The 14897-nt window shown below is 41.2% G+C and overlaps 1 protein-coding gene across 1 annotated transcript in view; it reads left to right on the top strand.

Annotated features, from left to right (window-relative positions):
- The window catches only part of LMCD1 (LIM and cysteine rich domains 1), a 100531-nt gene that overhangs the window by 43318 nt on the left and 42316 nt on the right, over window positions 1–14897 (top strand). Inside the window, exon 2 of the mRNA XM_060239600.1 lies at window positions 4695–4783. Within this exon, the coding sequence (XP_060095583.1) occupies window positions 4695–4783 (89 nt within the window). The remainder of the gene's footprint in view (window positions 1–4694; window positions 4784–14897) is intronic.

Raw genomic sequence — 14897 nt, forward strand, 5'->3', positions numbered from 1 at the left:
ACACTGTATCTTATCCCACTTCCTTCAACGTTTGTTAGATAAAAATATATCCACATGCTTTCTCTGAGTAGCTCATCATAGCAAAGTAGTGAGCAAAGGGAGTTATTTCCTTACCAATTATAAAATACACACTTAACTATGTTTTTCAAACATACTGCCCCAAATTATCCCATTAGTTGATGCATCTGAATGTTGCTATGCTTTTAGCCCTGTAATATCATCATATAACATGGACAGTTTCATCGTTGTGAACAAGCAAATCCATCTCTGTGCAGCCTTGCATGTTTGTGACTGTAATGTGATCTGCAAGCTGGTTAAAACTTTTCTTTTAAGCAGAAAAGGAGAAATGAGTTACGCTTTGGTTTTCATTATTTCATGTAACTTCTGGGGTATTCTGTATGTTCCATATGATCCACAAATCTTACCAGAGAGTACTGGAGATAAGACCCAAACTACATTTTATATTTTACACATGATTATAATGGGCAGGCCTCAGATTCAGCAGGAAGTCAGAGGAGCGCAGCTCCTGAACGTTTCTGAGGCTTCCTGTTCCTCATCCCCACCTACCTTGTCCATTGAGTAGTAGGTGCAGCTGCATAACAATTCCCAGATTAGGGCAGCAGGCAGTCAGCCAGACACCAGGAGCTTTGCCACACCCCCAGCAGCCCTCATTAATCCCTGGAGAAGCCCACACCACCCCTTCTTCACTTCTTATGTGATTTTGGGTGGAGGATGGCTTGTAGGCCTTTTGACTGGGGGGGGGGGTGGCCCAAGAGAGCCCCAGGCTTGCAGAGCCTGCTTGGGCTGGCTGGATCTCTAACCAGCCCAAGCAGGCTTCGCTCATCCGGGGCTCTCTTTTCTTGTGTTGGGTTGCTTTTGGCTGGTGGGGGGCGCTATATGCTAATGAGTTATGCTAATGAGCTCCATTACCATGGGGTAAAAGGATTACTGAAGGAGGATAGGGAAATGGCTGAAAAGCTAAATGAATTTTTTGCCTCCGTCTTCACTGTAGAAGACGAGAACTTTTTGCCCGCCCCAGAACCACTAATTTTGGAAGGGGTGTTGAAAGACCTGAGTCAGATTGAGGTGACAAATGAGGAGGTCCTACAACTGATAGACAAATTAAAAACTAATAAGTCACCGGGTCCGGATGGCATACATCCGAGAGTTCTGAAGGAACTCAAAGTTGAACTTGTGGATCTTCTAACAAAAATCTGTAATCTTTCATTGAAATCTGCCTCCATTCCTGAGGACTGGAAGGTAGCAAATGTCACCCCCATCTTTAAAAAAGGTTCCAGAGGAGATCCGGGAAACTACAGGCCAGTCAGTCTGACTTCAATACCGGGAAAGTTGGTAGAAACCATTATCAAGGACAGAATGAGTAGGCACATTGATGAACACGGGTTATTGAGGAAGACTCAGCATGGGTTCTGCAAGGGAAGATCTTGCCTCACTAACCTGTTGCATTTCTTTGAGGGGGTGAACAAACATGTGGACAAAGGAGACCCGATAGATGTTGTTTACCTTGACTTCCAGAAAGCTTTTGATAAAGTTCCTCATCAAAGGCTCCTTAGAAAGCTTGAGAATCATGGAGTAAAAGGACAGGTCCTCTTGTGGATCAAAAACTGGCTGAGTAATAGGAAGCAGAGAGTGAGTATAAATGGGCAGTCTTCGCAGTGGAGGACGGTAAGCAGTGGGGTGCCGCAGGGCTCGGTACTGGGTCCCATGCTTTTTAACTTGTTCATAAATGATTTAGAGTTCGGAGTGAGCAGTGAAGTGGCCAAGTTTGCGGATGACACTAAATTGTTCAGGGTGGTGAGAACCAGAGAGGATTGTGAGGAACTCCAAAGGGATCTGTTGAGGCTGGGTGAGTGGGCGTCAACGTGGCAGATGCGGTTCAATGTGGCCAAGTGCAAAGTAATGCACATTGGGGCTAAGAATCCCAGCTACAAATACAAGTTGATGGGGTGTGAACTGGCAGAGACTGATCAAAAGAGAGATCTTGGGGTCATGATAGATAACTCACTGAAAGTGTCAAGACAGTGTGCGTTTGCAATAAAAAAGGCCAATGCCATGCTGGGAATTATTAGGAAGGGAATTGAAAACAAATCAGCCAGTATCATAATGCCCCTGTATAAATCGATGGTGCGGTCTCATTTGGAGTACTGTGTGCAGTTCTGGTCGCCGCACCTCAAAAAGGATATTATAGCTTTAGAGAAGGTGCAGAGAAGGGCAACTAGAATGATTAAAGGGCTAGAGCACTTTCCCTATGAAGAAAGGTTGAAACGCTTGGGACTCTTTAGCTTGGAGAAACGTCGAATGCGGGGTGACATGATAGAGGTTTACAAGATAATGCATGGAATGGAGAAAGTAGAGAAAGAAGTACTTTTCTCCCTTTCTCACAATACAAGAACTCGTGGGCATTCGATGAAATTGCTGAGCAGACAGGTTAAGACGGATAAAAGGAAGTACTTCTTCACCCAAAGGGTGATTAACATGTGGAATTCACTGCCACAGGAGGTGGTGGCGGCCACAAGTATAGCCACCTTCAAGAGGGGTTTAGATAAAAATATGGAGCACAGGTCCATCAGTGGCTATTAGCCACAGTGTATGTGTGTATATAACATTTTTTGCCACTGTGTGACACAGAGTGTTGGACTTGATGGGCCGTTGGCCTGATCCAACATGGCTTCTCTTATGTTCTTATGTTCTTATGTTCCATTACCTATTTTTTTTTACAAAACAACCCCTGATAATGGGGAGTTTACAGTGGCAGATCAACTTAGAATACCACAGAGGCCCAATTTGTTTTGGGAACATTGTTTAGGCGAGTAGGGATGTCTGCCTTTCTCCTGAACTTTCCCAACCTGAAACAACCACTACCAGCATTATTGAGATCCATGTGTAAAAAGCATGATATATAGTTTAGGATGGGAGGTATGGTAAGGCATTTGGTTATGAAGGATTCTTCTTGCAAGGTTTTGTACACTTTATGTTTGAAGAAGTGTATTATGGAGTATGAAGGCTGGGTCTGGATCCTGTGTCAGATGTAACACAGTAATGTGAGTTGTTGATTCTCCTCAGTTCCTGTATATGCAGTGCCCAGTTAAGACCAGAACCATGTTGTGTATGGAGAAGGGACTCTAACCTTCCATGTTGTGTCATTGTCCTAACCTGAAATAGTCCCAGGTGTTCATTACTTGGGATCCATATTTCCCTTGAGAAACAGGAGAGCTTCACCACAGGCTCTATGAGATCTTTGTGAAGGTTTCAGGCTTTTTCAATATTACTGCTATATTCTACACAAGGTGGGAATCCAGAATGAACCCATGCAACCCTGTGTTAGAGAATCAACTGCAGACTTGCTTACTAGGCAAGCCACTCTCTTATCCTCAGACCTTCATCTGAGAGAGGATAATACTGGACCACCATACAGGGTTGTTTCAAAGGGTTTCTGTGGTACTGAACTGAAGCACTGACAGTGGTATTACAATGCCACATTGCCAATTTATTTTTAGTAACATGCTGCCTTTGCTGCACCTACAAAGTGTCTTTATTTTTGAGAGGGTTCAAGTTTTTACTACAGATGGTGTTTAGAAAGCACTCGCTTGATTTCCTGCACACTAATGGGCTGCATTGGCTGTTGCTGCAATGAATAGCCTTCCTTGCTTTGAGTCTGGGGCATCTTAGAGACTTTCATCTTGTGTTTCACAAGGGCTACAATTGTTCAGAGCAAAAAGAGTCCTCGGGATGCTAATTTTCTGACATGCCTCAGGTATAAATTGTAATCCTTCTACTTGGATTTGATAAACATAGCTGACTTGCTTTTGGCTCTGTGTTGCTTGCTACTTTTTTGTAGATCTGTGGTTATTGGTTTGTGTTCATCTGGTTATCAGAGCTTGATACAATGCAGAGTTTAGCCTCTGGGATTTATTTTAAGTGCTGGAAAGAGCTTAGAATTTTTTATACTGATAAACCAAGAATACCCTTTGAGCTTCTATGGAGTACCTCTTCTTTTGTCACTGAGTTAACCACATGCATCAGGATTCAGGTTCAAGAGCAATCAGATTGAAAGGACGTTGAGGATCTGAAACCTGACACCCAATACCACGTGAAAATGTAAACCATGAGTGTTTTGTGGCATCAGTATAACCTAGTTGAGTCTCTTTTTTCTGTTTTTGTATCTCTAAATGCCAAATTTGTTCTTGAATGTTGACACAAAACCTGGTAGGATCCATACTGATGAGCTTATTCCACTTTTCCCTTTTGTGTAACTACAACAGATTGTCTCTAAAGGATTGATTAGATTTGGCTGCATTTTAATGAATATGTCCATTCAGTTAACATACAACCTGGAAAGAAACAGAATATTAGGCACTAAAAGAATAGGAAACATCTACTACATGCTTTATTTTTATTGTTTGAGCCTCCATTTAGATAATAGATTTAGCCAAGAAATAGCACTAGGATGTCTCCAATGTAGCTGTGTACCACCTGCTTCCCAGCTATGGCAAGTCTGGGAGTGGAAATATTTATGACTGGATTGTTGAGTCATGAACTTTCAACATATTATTAATCTTGAGCCTTCAGTTTCTCAGCATAAGGGATGGTAGTTGTAAAGAAGTCAAGATTTCAGAAGAATGATGTATGGGTTTTTTTTAATCCCTTCATGTCTTTTTTTTCCCTTCCCATAGATGTCTGTTAGCCAACAACAATCAGGAAGAGGCGTGCCTTGCTTAAGATGTAGAGGGATGTGCACAGGCTTTGAGCCACATTCTTGGAGGTAATAAATCTATCTAATGTGTTGCATTACCCCCAGTTTGTCTCTGTCATAACTTGGGCCGAGTTTAGCACCACAATACTGTTGGCGTATTCGCGGTATGCTCTGGGTTCAAGAGGCTTAAGAATATACAACACACTGACTTGTGCTTAACTATATACATTTATTTACAGATATACAAGTTATATTTGTCCTGGTATACACTGGACCAAAGTGCTTCGCCAGACATTACATACGATAGTAGAGGATATACTGTACAAGCTCTCCTCAGTTATATACACACAACTATATACAAGCATCAGTCAGCATACAGAGCTGAGTCATTCTGCTTAAGCACAAGTCCTCTGGACAGAACCGGTTGGCACCTGCCAAGGGAAGCTGTCAGGAACTGTCATAGATCAGGAACTGTCAGTTGCATTAGACTCCAGCCTGAAGTCTTACTAGCAAGCATATGCAGTTCCTAAATATCAGTTACATAACAAAATAGAATGTGAATCCATTTTGATCTATGGGGGCTATGCTATGACTTCATTGAGGTATAATTTTGCTGCTATACTGCACTAAGCTTACTGTAATAGATTTGAAAAAAAGTTGCTAATTCTTTAATATTTTCTTGGTATCTTTTCCCCAACTAATAACACTGTAATGTTCATATACTGGCTTTCATAAAGCATTTTTATACATCACCTCTGTAGTTATTGGGACCAAAAGTGGCATGGTATAGCCCAATTTCATCATATCTTCGGGTTGCCAGGTCTTACCTGGCTGCCGGCCGGGGGACTGTCCTCGTGTGCATGAAGCACATGTGGTGCTATGATGTCACCCAGAAGTGATGTAATTGTGCAGGGATATTCTAGCATCTTGATAAAAACTCTATGGTATGATAGATTTTTTTTTTATCCAAATGCTAGAGCATCCCCACATGATGTGCCTAGCGCAATTACGTCACTTCCAGGTGATGTCATAGCACCAGGCATGTTTAGCACCAATGGAGCTTTTCAGGGGCAGGACTCCCCCCGTGCTGGTGGGTTGGAGGCCCTGAAATTGAGGGAACTCCCACCCCCAGGCAGAGGCTGGGAACACTATCATATCTGGAAGTTAAGCAGGGTCAGTACTTGGATGGGAGATCACCAAAGAAGACTCTGCAGAGGAAGGCAAAGGCAAAACTACCTTTGCTTCTTACCTGTCTTGAAAGCCCCTTGCTGGGGTTGCCATAATTCAGCTGTAACTGGATGGCACTTATGTAGTATGTGCTTCTTGAATTGAAAAATATCCACAAGACCATCACTGGAGTGCTAAATTTTAAATACATAGTTATCTCAGCTAAACAAACATAATGGAAACAACATTTTTATGTGCTTTCTTTAGACATTTGCTTTTCTATATTTTTTTTCTCTTTTCAGATTTCCAGGATTTAGTCACTGACCTCATAGTACTTAGTTTGTGACTTTTGTGCTTTAAGTCATTACACTGTTCTTTGTCAAAAGGTCAATGTATATAAATTTGTGTCCCCAACTTTGCTCTTTCTGATAGTGGGTAGTGTTTAAGACATTCCAGTCAAAGGACACCAGTCTTTCAGCAGTTATGTCATCTCTCAAAAATGTCACATTCTTTGGGCCTCCGTTCTCAAGGGTACAGTTTAGAGTGACTCAAATGACCCTTCTGAATCAAAATATTCTGGCCTCTTGATGAATCTCTTCAGCTGGCATTCTCACAAATGATAAAGTATGTAGTGAATGTAGCTTGTTTTGATTTCAGTGGGAAAACATTTTCAGATCAATGGTCCATGATGCATGTAAAATTCTTTTCTTTTTTGGAGTAACATTGATTGAAGATAGGTTGTTGCCTGCAATGATGACCTTCTGTGCCAAAAACTCAAGGATTCCTTTGGGGGGGGGGGGGGGGCAGAAGGTCAGACCAGAACCAGCAGGTTGAAATTAAGAGTTTCCAACTAAACATGAGGAACTTCCTGACAGTTAGAGCAGTTCCTCTGTGGAACAAGCTTCCTCGGGAGCTCTCCTTCTGTGGAGGTTTTCAAACAGAGGCTAGATGGCCTTCTTACAGCAATGCTGATTCTGTGAATTTAGGCACATCATGAGAGGGAGGGCAGGAAGGGTTGCATCATTGTTGGGGGGGGTTTGCCATCTTCTGCGCATGGAGCAGGGGCCATTGTGGTTGTGGGGAAGGTATTTGCAAATTGCCTGCATTGTGCAGGGGGATGGACTAATAGACCTTGGAGATCCCTTCCAATTTATGATTCCTCACTATGAAAAGGCTCCTTTTAATTAAGAAACATTGTTAGCTAGACTTTTTGTTGTTGTCATTGTTATCGAGATTTCTGAATGCTACCTGTGCATTAGGCAAGGTTGGATTTAAAGAAAAATCCAGGACTGTGTGTTTGGTGGTCTATTTTGCTGAAAGTGGAAAAGAGGTTTCTCTTGATAAATCCTTGGGATTCTCTTAAATTTATTCTAAATTAAAGGATTTTTTTAAAAAAAGGTATGAGCAGAGTTTTCCAAGTTCTGCATTACTGCTATCCATGATTCTGTTATATCTTGGGGTTTCCTCCAGTTAATGGAACAATAAAAAATTAACAGAATGGAACTGTGGGAATGTGCTCACTTGTTTAATAAATATACCTGGATTTGTGGCAGTTATTATATAATCCCAGGCATCTTCAGGAGAAAAAAAATTGTCCACATTTTTACCTTACTGGACCGGCAGAAATGATATCCTGGGATATTAAGTGTCATTGTTAGTAGAAAACTCTTATGACCAGTGAGAGAGGTCAGAGGGCTCTTTCCCCTTACTTCTGCATTACGGGTAGATTATTAGCAAAGACCAGGCTTTATATACAGCAAACAAGAGCCAAAAAAAGGAAAATTTTAGACATTAGTAACTGATTTTGTGTGAAAAGATTACATTTGTGGCTTATGGGCCCTTCTCAAACTGCCTTTGTATTCCGTTTAAGTAACTGGTTGCTAATTCAGAGTCATTTCAGTAACTGGCTGCTAGCAGAATTTATTTAGCTGTTCATACAAACCCGCTTAATCGGGTTAGCAAGCGTGGTTGAGCTGCTTTTGAAGGAAACTACTCCCCCCCCCCCATTTTTACCCCTTCATTGTGCTTCTGAATTGTGCTGTGCTGTGCTGTTTAAAATGCCCATAGCGCTTCCTACAATGCTGCTTTTTTCCTTGCCCTTTTTTGCCATGCAATCTTCCTCAGACTTTTTTTTTTAACTTTCTAAGTTGAGTGCTGTAGTGCTAAACCACTGTAGCACTTCAATGTTATAGTGACTTCATTGACTCTTTGGCTATAGTGCTTAACTTATAACATTGAAAAAGTCTGAGAAAGACCACCCAGCAAAAAAGGGCAAGGAAAAAAGTGTCATTGTTTGAAATGATCATAGACGGCTCATTAACGGAAGGAAATTCACTGTATGAAACCCTGTTCCTGTTGCAATTTTTGGACATCTCCAAGCCCCATGTGGAGACTGGCAGCCCTACCTTCTGTGCCAAAAAGTTGTTGATACCATGCTTTACATTTAGCAACTGGAAGACCACAGAGGGAGGATAAGAAAGAGGGAGTGAGATATAAATGCAAACAAAATCTGTTCCTTAATCTCTGCAAATTTTTGTGGTGCAATATACTTGTTTAAGCTTCAGTTATTCTGGCTGAAAATTGCTTCAACTGCATGCTCCAAAGTTGGCTGTGAGTGACAAGAAAGAACTATAAATAATCTAGTGCCTTAATGGCTGCATTACCCACAAGTATGACACTATCATGGCAAAAAGATGGGTTTCATTTCGTTAAAAATTATAAGTCATTTTTTACTGTGGACCACTCTGAGATGTGGTTTCAGAAATGCTTTTAAAAGGAGCAATCTGGATTGAAGTCATTGGGATGTCGATTCCATTTGCTAGTTGTGATAGTGCCAATATATCATCCTATTCCCATAAAAACACATGCTTGGCTTCACCTACATTATGGCTACTCTCCAGCCAGGAAATGCTTTTTAATAACCATGATGGTATTACCTGCTGTTGATACAAGTGGCAGCCATATATAAAATCTGAAAGGATATATTATCTGCCTTATGACCTACAAAGTAGAAGAATATAAAATTTAAGCATGCTTTGTTTTGGATCCAGGCCTTTCCTGCACAAATCAAGAGCCTTACAAATTTTCCATTTGCAAAGAAAAGCTGCCTCAAGGAATTCTGAGAATTGTCGTAGTAGAAGGGCCATTGGTCAGTCTAGAGGACATGCACAAGGCAGACATGTAGAAGTGCCTGATTGCTGCCTTCTCAGCTGTAGCAGAAGATTCTGGGCTAGACGGGAAAACTGGATATCAGATAGGTTTATGCATTTACAGTCCTTTCAGTGTTTGATGAAGGCTACAATTCCCTAGTCAGCAACTAATTTTCCTGGAGAATCACTTGGAAAAAATAAACAAGAGGTGATAGGCCAGAGTGTCATTATCCAAGTTGGCTCTTGCCTCTGGAAAGCTCTTTTGCTAGAGGCATCACTTTATCTCTTCCTCTGGTAGGTTTGCCGATTCTGACTTGGAAAATTCCTTGATTTGCAAGTGGTGCCTTGGGAAAGCAGAGTTTCGGGAGGCAAGAGTTCAGTTGCTATGTGCTTCAGTAAGAGTCTGACCTCTAAAGCTGCCATTTCCTCCAGGGAAACTGATAATTAAAGTCTAGAAGTCAGCCATAATTTTAAGTGGAGTCCAGTTGTCACTTTGAGCTGTTATTGAACAAGGTTTGAGTCCAGTGGCACCTTTAAGATCAACAAAATTTAAATTTGGGTATAAGCTTTTGCATGCGTGCAGACTTCTTCAGATATATTGAAACAAGACTTCCTCAACCATTACATATAAGTAGAGAGGGTGAGTTAGTTGCCAGGAAGGGCTCATTACAGTAAAGATACACAAGTAACTGACCAAAAAGTATAGCTAAGATTGGATTAAAGCAGTTGGCAAGATTTGGGAATAGCAGCAGATCAGCACACAGCTAATAAAAGAGTTTAAAAACAGATAAGTATAAGTGAGAGCTCAGTGACTTAGCACCTGTAGCAAGATAAGAACCAAATATCTCTGTTAAACTTTGGGGGTACCATTGATCTGAGTGTTGTAATAATTTGTACTTCAGCAGTCTCCCATTCCAGTCTGTTTCTAAAATTCCTTTGCAATAAAACAGTTACTTTGAGGTCCGCTATTGAGATTGAAATGTCCCCTACAGGTTTCTCAGTTTTGTGATTCTTGATGTCAGATTTGTGCCCATTTATACTTTGACATTGAGTTAGACCCATTTGCCCTATATAGAAAACCAAAGGGCATTGTTGGCATTTAATGGCATATACAATGTTAGAAGATGAGCAAAGTAAATGTGCTTGAGATGGTGTAGTTGATGTTAGGGCCAATGATTGTGTTGTAGAGTTGTTATGCCAATAAAGGTTCTGTGACTGTGACTGACTGTGTGCAAAGTTGATATATGGGTTTATTGCAAGGTCTGGTACCAATGTCCATGTACAAATTAGATGTTGTATTATTGCAGGTGAGGAATTATTTAAGATTGGGGGCTGTCTATGAAAAGATTTGCCCACAGTACTTCTGAAAAAGAACTACTCCCCTCCCAGCAGTTAAAACTGCTGTTCTTTGGGTTTACTCAGGGACCTCCTAAATTTGCCCCATTTTCTCAGGCATCAACCAGCATGATGCCATCACATCCAGGTTTTGCCAGGAATGATGTTATTATGACTGACCCTTGAAGCTTTCCCACTCCCAGGCAAATTTTCCTGCCAAAAATATTTTAGTTCCTCTCAGTGACTGAGCCTCCCTTCAGTATCTGTGCATTTCTTCATTATTTTATCAGCTTTAACTATCCCACTCTGTCACAGTTTTGGCTTATGACCCAGTGCAGGAACTAGAGGGAATACAGGAGCTGTCTTGTTTTAAAATACCCTTGTGAAATGGCACGTGAGGCAAGATTAACTTTCAAAATAGAATAAAGATTTTGATAAATAGGCAGGAAATATATAAATATAGGATTCATGATATAAAGGCTGCTGAGGTAAAACTTTCTAATATATACAGAATTGAGGTTTTTGAACACACAAGAGAGGTTTTTGCTTGTTATATATTTCATCTGTTTCTCAGAATCTTAAATACAGTTTCATAGCTTTGTCTTAGTGCTTCAAGGTGTCTCCCTTCAGAAATCTAGGTTTTCCTTTTAGATACTATAGCTTTCCAGTAATTCTTGCAATGTAAGAGCTTCTCTTTTAACACGGACCAGGGTTCTCTTCCCAATCCCTTTCTACTGGTCAGAAGTTATTCTTCTTGTGCCTAAGAAGCAATGCCTCCTTTTTTTCTATTTGGCTTGTCTGGGAGTTGTCTCTTAACTCCTGAAACCTCCTGCCAAATTCCTCTTCCAGTACTATATGTATATATATGTAAGTGTTGTGGCTTTCTTGACTGAGAATCCAAATTCTCCCTCAAAGTCTATTTCCTCAGAAGACAAACCCTCTGGCTACTGATCCAGACATTAGATTTCAGACAACAGCCAAAGGTGACTCAAAAGGAGAATGAAATTTATTCATTTACTTACTTACTTAACAAACTTAATTAATTGCACAGTCTCTGTGTGCACAAACCTCCGGGCAATTTACAACAGAGATTAAATGCAAGAAGAGATAACAATATCAAAGTTAATTAATTAATTAATTAAAAATAACTCTTTAAAATTTGTCTTCATTTCCAAACTGTGTTGCCTCCTTGCAGGCAGGGTAAGGAGGAGGCCAAATCAAAGTGGTGGCAAAAAGAGAGGTGCCAACCATTGCTGTCCTCAAACAAAAGCCTGGCGAAACATCTCTGCCTTACAGGCCCTGCAGAATTGCATTAAGTCCTGCAGAGCCCTGATGGTATTTGGCAGGTCAGAGCCAGGATAAAAAAAGCTCTGGCTCCATTTGAGGACAGGGATCACAAGTAGGTTGTTCTCAGCAGAGTGTAATGCTCTCCCAGGGACATACCAGAGGAGGTGGTCCTGAAGACATGCAGGTCCCAGACCACTTAGGCCTTAAAGGTCAGTGACAAAACCTTGAACTTGACTCAGTACTCCACTGAAAGCCAGTGTAGCTGGCACAGCACCAGTTATCGCCATCCATGGTGTTACTGTTCAGACTATGTCAAATGCTGCTGTGAGATCAAGAGAGCCAGTTTGGCGTAGTGGTTAAGTGTGCGAACTCTTAACTGGGAGAACCGGGTTTGATTCCCCACTCCTCCACTTTCACCTGCTGGAATGGCCTTGGGTTAGCCATAGCTCTGGCAGAGGTTGTCCTTGAAAGGGCAGCTGCTGTGAGAGCCCTCTCATCCCCACCCACCTCACAGGGTGTCTGTTGTGGGGAGGAAGGTAAAAGAGATTGTGAGCCGCTCTGAGACTCTTCGGTGTGGAGGGCGGAATATAAATCCAATATCATCATCATCAAGCAACAACTGCAGCGCCGACCCGCCTTGATCCAGCTGTCTGCAGAGATTATCTCTGCCCCATGGATGGAGTGAAAGCCAGAGTGGAATGGATCCACTCAGTGCTGATGCTGGCCAATCAGAGAGCAAGTCCATCAGATAAGTTCTTCTCTCCAGGGAAGATCAATTCATAACCTCCCTGACTCTGTCCCAAGCAGCATTTTAAAACCTGCTTTGTCTTGCAATTCTATCACTTCATGGAATTGTGAGTATTATAGGGGTGCCAGGACCCCCAGTGGGGACAGGGGTCTCCCACTGTCAGGCCCCACGTCTCCATCGCTGGCCAGTGGAGGGAATTACTGCCCAAAATAGGGAGGAACGGCCAGCATTTCATCAACGTGACGTAGGGACGTTGGGGGTGATGATCTGGTTTGGGGGCAAAAACTCTATTCGTAGAAGCTAATTCTAACGTAGAGTTTTGCCCAAAAACCAGGGTATTGCCTCCCAACATCTCTGACAAGTTTACATGACTTCCAGGTCATGAGGCACGTCACTGAAATGCCAAGCATTCCTCCCTGTTCCCAGTAAGTTCATCCCCCATCCCCCACCAGCTGCTCAGAGTGACCTGGCAACCCTAGTCAGCAATGCTATTCACCTCCCCCATTTCCCCCCAGAATATTTTCTCCAAATGCGCAACAGTGGCAGAGCAGGTGTGAGGTCTCCAGCCAAAGTGAGAGACCTGGCTTCACTGCTACAAAGCTGAAAAATTGAGATGAGCTAATTGTCAAATGAGCGTGTTCTTCCCTTCATATTCTTACACATTCACTTTCTTGCCATTGCAATTTCAGTGCAAGAGATCCTTAACTTCTAGTGTTTTAAGCAATCTTTCATGTGTTTTATTAATTTATTTAGCAAATTTATTACATTGCCCTTCTCCTAAACGCAGCTTCTAAAAAACTGGATAAAATGCAATTCTGTAAAAATAAATTAACCCATAAAATTACAATTAAAAGCACCAGAGACCCAAGAGCAGCCCGTGCCAAAAAGCCAGCTATATATTAAACTGTACATGTATATAAGTCATCAGGATAAAATTAACAGTACAAAGAACAGAATTTTCTTAAAGTTAGCAGTCTAAAATCTTCATAAACTGCCACTTGATCTTGCTGTAATAAAAAACAAAATAGTGTGTCTCCCTTCCTCCCGCCCCCTCTCTCAAAAAATAGTCTTTTGGGTCTTCCAGAAAGCTTTCTGGCAAGGTTCCCACTCTGGGTTGGGAAATTCCTGGAAATTTGGAGGTGAGCCTATGGAGAAATGTCATTTGGACTATAATACCATTTTCTCCAGGGGAACTGATCTCTGTAGACTGGAGATGAGTTGTAATTCCAGGAAATCTCCCAGCCCAAAAGGTGGCAGGCAACCTTATATAGCGATAAGCCTGGGTTTAGGGATGTCAGCCTCCAGGTGGAACCTGAGGCCCTTGGAATTACAGTTCATCTCTAGGCTACAGAGATCAGTTCCCCTGGAGAAAATGGCATTATGGCCCAAATGATGTTTAGTACATTTCCAACATTTGTTAGACATGTTAGTATACATCTTGCACAATTTCTGCAGAGTTATGTACCATCTATAGAACATCTTATACAAATTTTCTTTAAAGGTTACTGACTTAGTTAATTTAATATTGAATTTCCATAACGTCTCCCATTCTTCTAACATAATATTACACCCCAGATTTTTTGCCCATTGGACCATACAATCTTTTACAATCTTGTCTTGCAGCTTCATCTGTAATAACTTTGAATATAAGTTGGAAATTAGTTTTTCTTGAGGACCTAAAAAGATTTTATCAAATGGATATTTTTCTGTATGAAAGTCTGTTGTCTTGTCTTTGGCATATCTTTTCATCTTTCCGTACCGGTACTGTTCTTTTGACCTTCTCTTTTCTCAGTCTGTAGGCCAACCACCTTCTGGGTATATTAGCATGTTCAAAGAAATTCTGTCTGGCAAATCTTAATTTTTTCTCCGTTTCCTCTACCAGCAATAGATTAAGGTGATGTTGTATTTTTTTAACTTTATTTTGGAACTCCTGTTTCATAGGGTGTGTTTTTACATTCTTTTCAGCTTCTCTTGCTTGTGACATTAGTTTTTGGACATTTTCAGTTCTTTCTTTCTTTTTCTTGGCATTATATCTAATTGCAAGCCCCCTAAAATATACTTTGGCGGTGTCCCAGACAGCTTGCATCTTTACATCTTGAGTTATATTCTGTTTGAAGAAAGAATCCATTTCTACCTTCGTTTCTTTGAGAAAGTCTTTATCTTTTAAAATAGAGGTATTTAAACTCCAAGTTCTTCTCAGTTGAGTACCTTTGAGTTTTATCATTACAGGACTGTGATCTGATATAACTCTTGGCTGAATTTCTGTCTCAGCTAAATCTTTAACCATGTCTGTGGGCAACCAACACATATCAATTCTTGACCACGATTGGTGGCTGGCAGATTAGAATTTGGGTATCTTGTTCTCCAAGCATCAACTATCTCTAATTCTTCTACAAGCTTCCAAAAACTTGTTGGTGGTTGAAAACCTTTAGGTTTAGTGTGTTTATGTGTTTTTCTGTCCAATTGTCTATCAGGAACTGCATTAAAGTCTCCTGCT

This window comes from Heteronotia binoei, chromosome 5 (assembly GCF_032191835.1).
Source record: "Heteronotia binoei isolate CCM8104 ecotype False Entrance Well chromosome 5, APGP_CSIRO_Hbin_v1, whole genome shotgun sequence".
NCBI classification, from domain to species: Eukaryota; Metazoa; Chordata; class Lepidosauria; order Squamata; family Gekkonidae; genus Heteronotia; species Heteronotia binoei.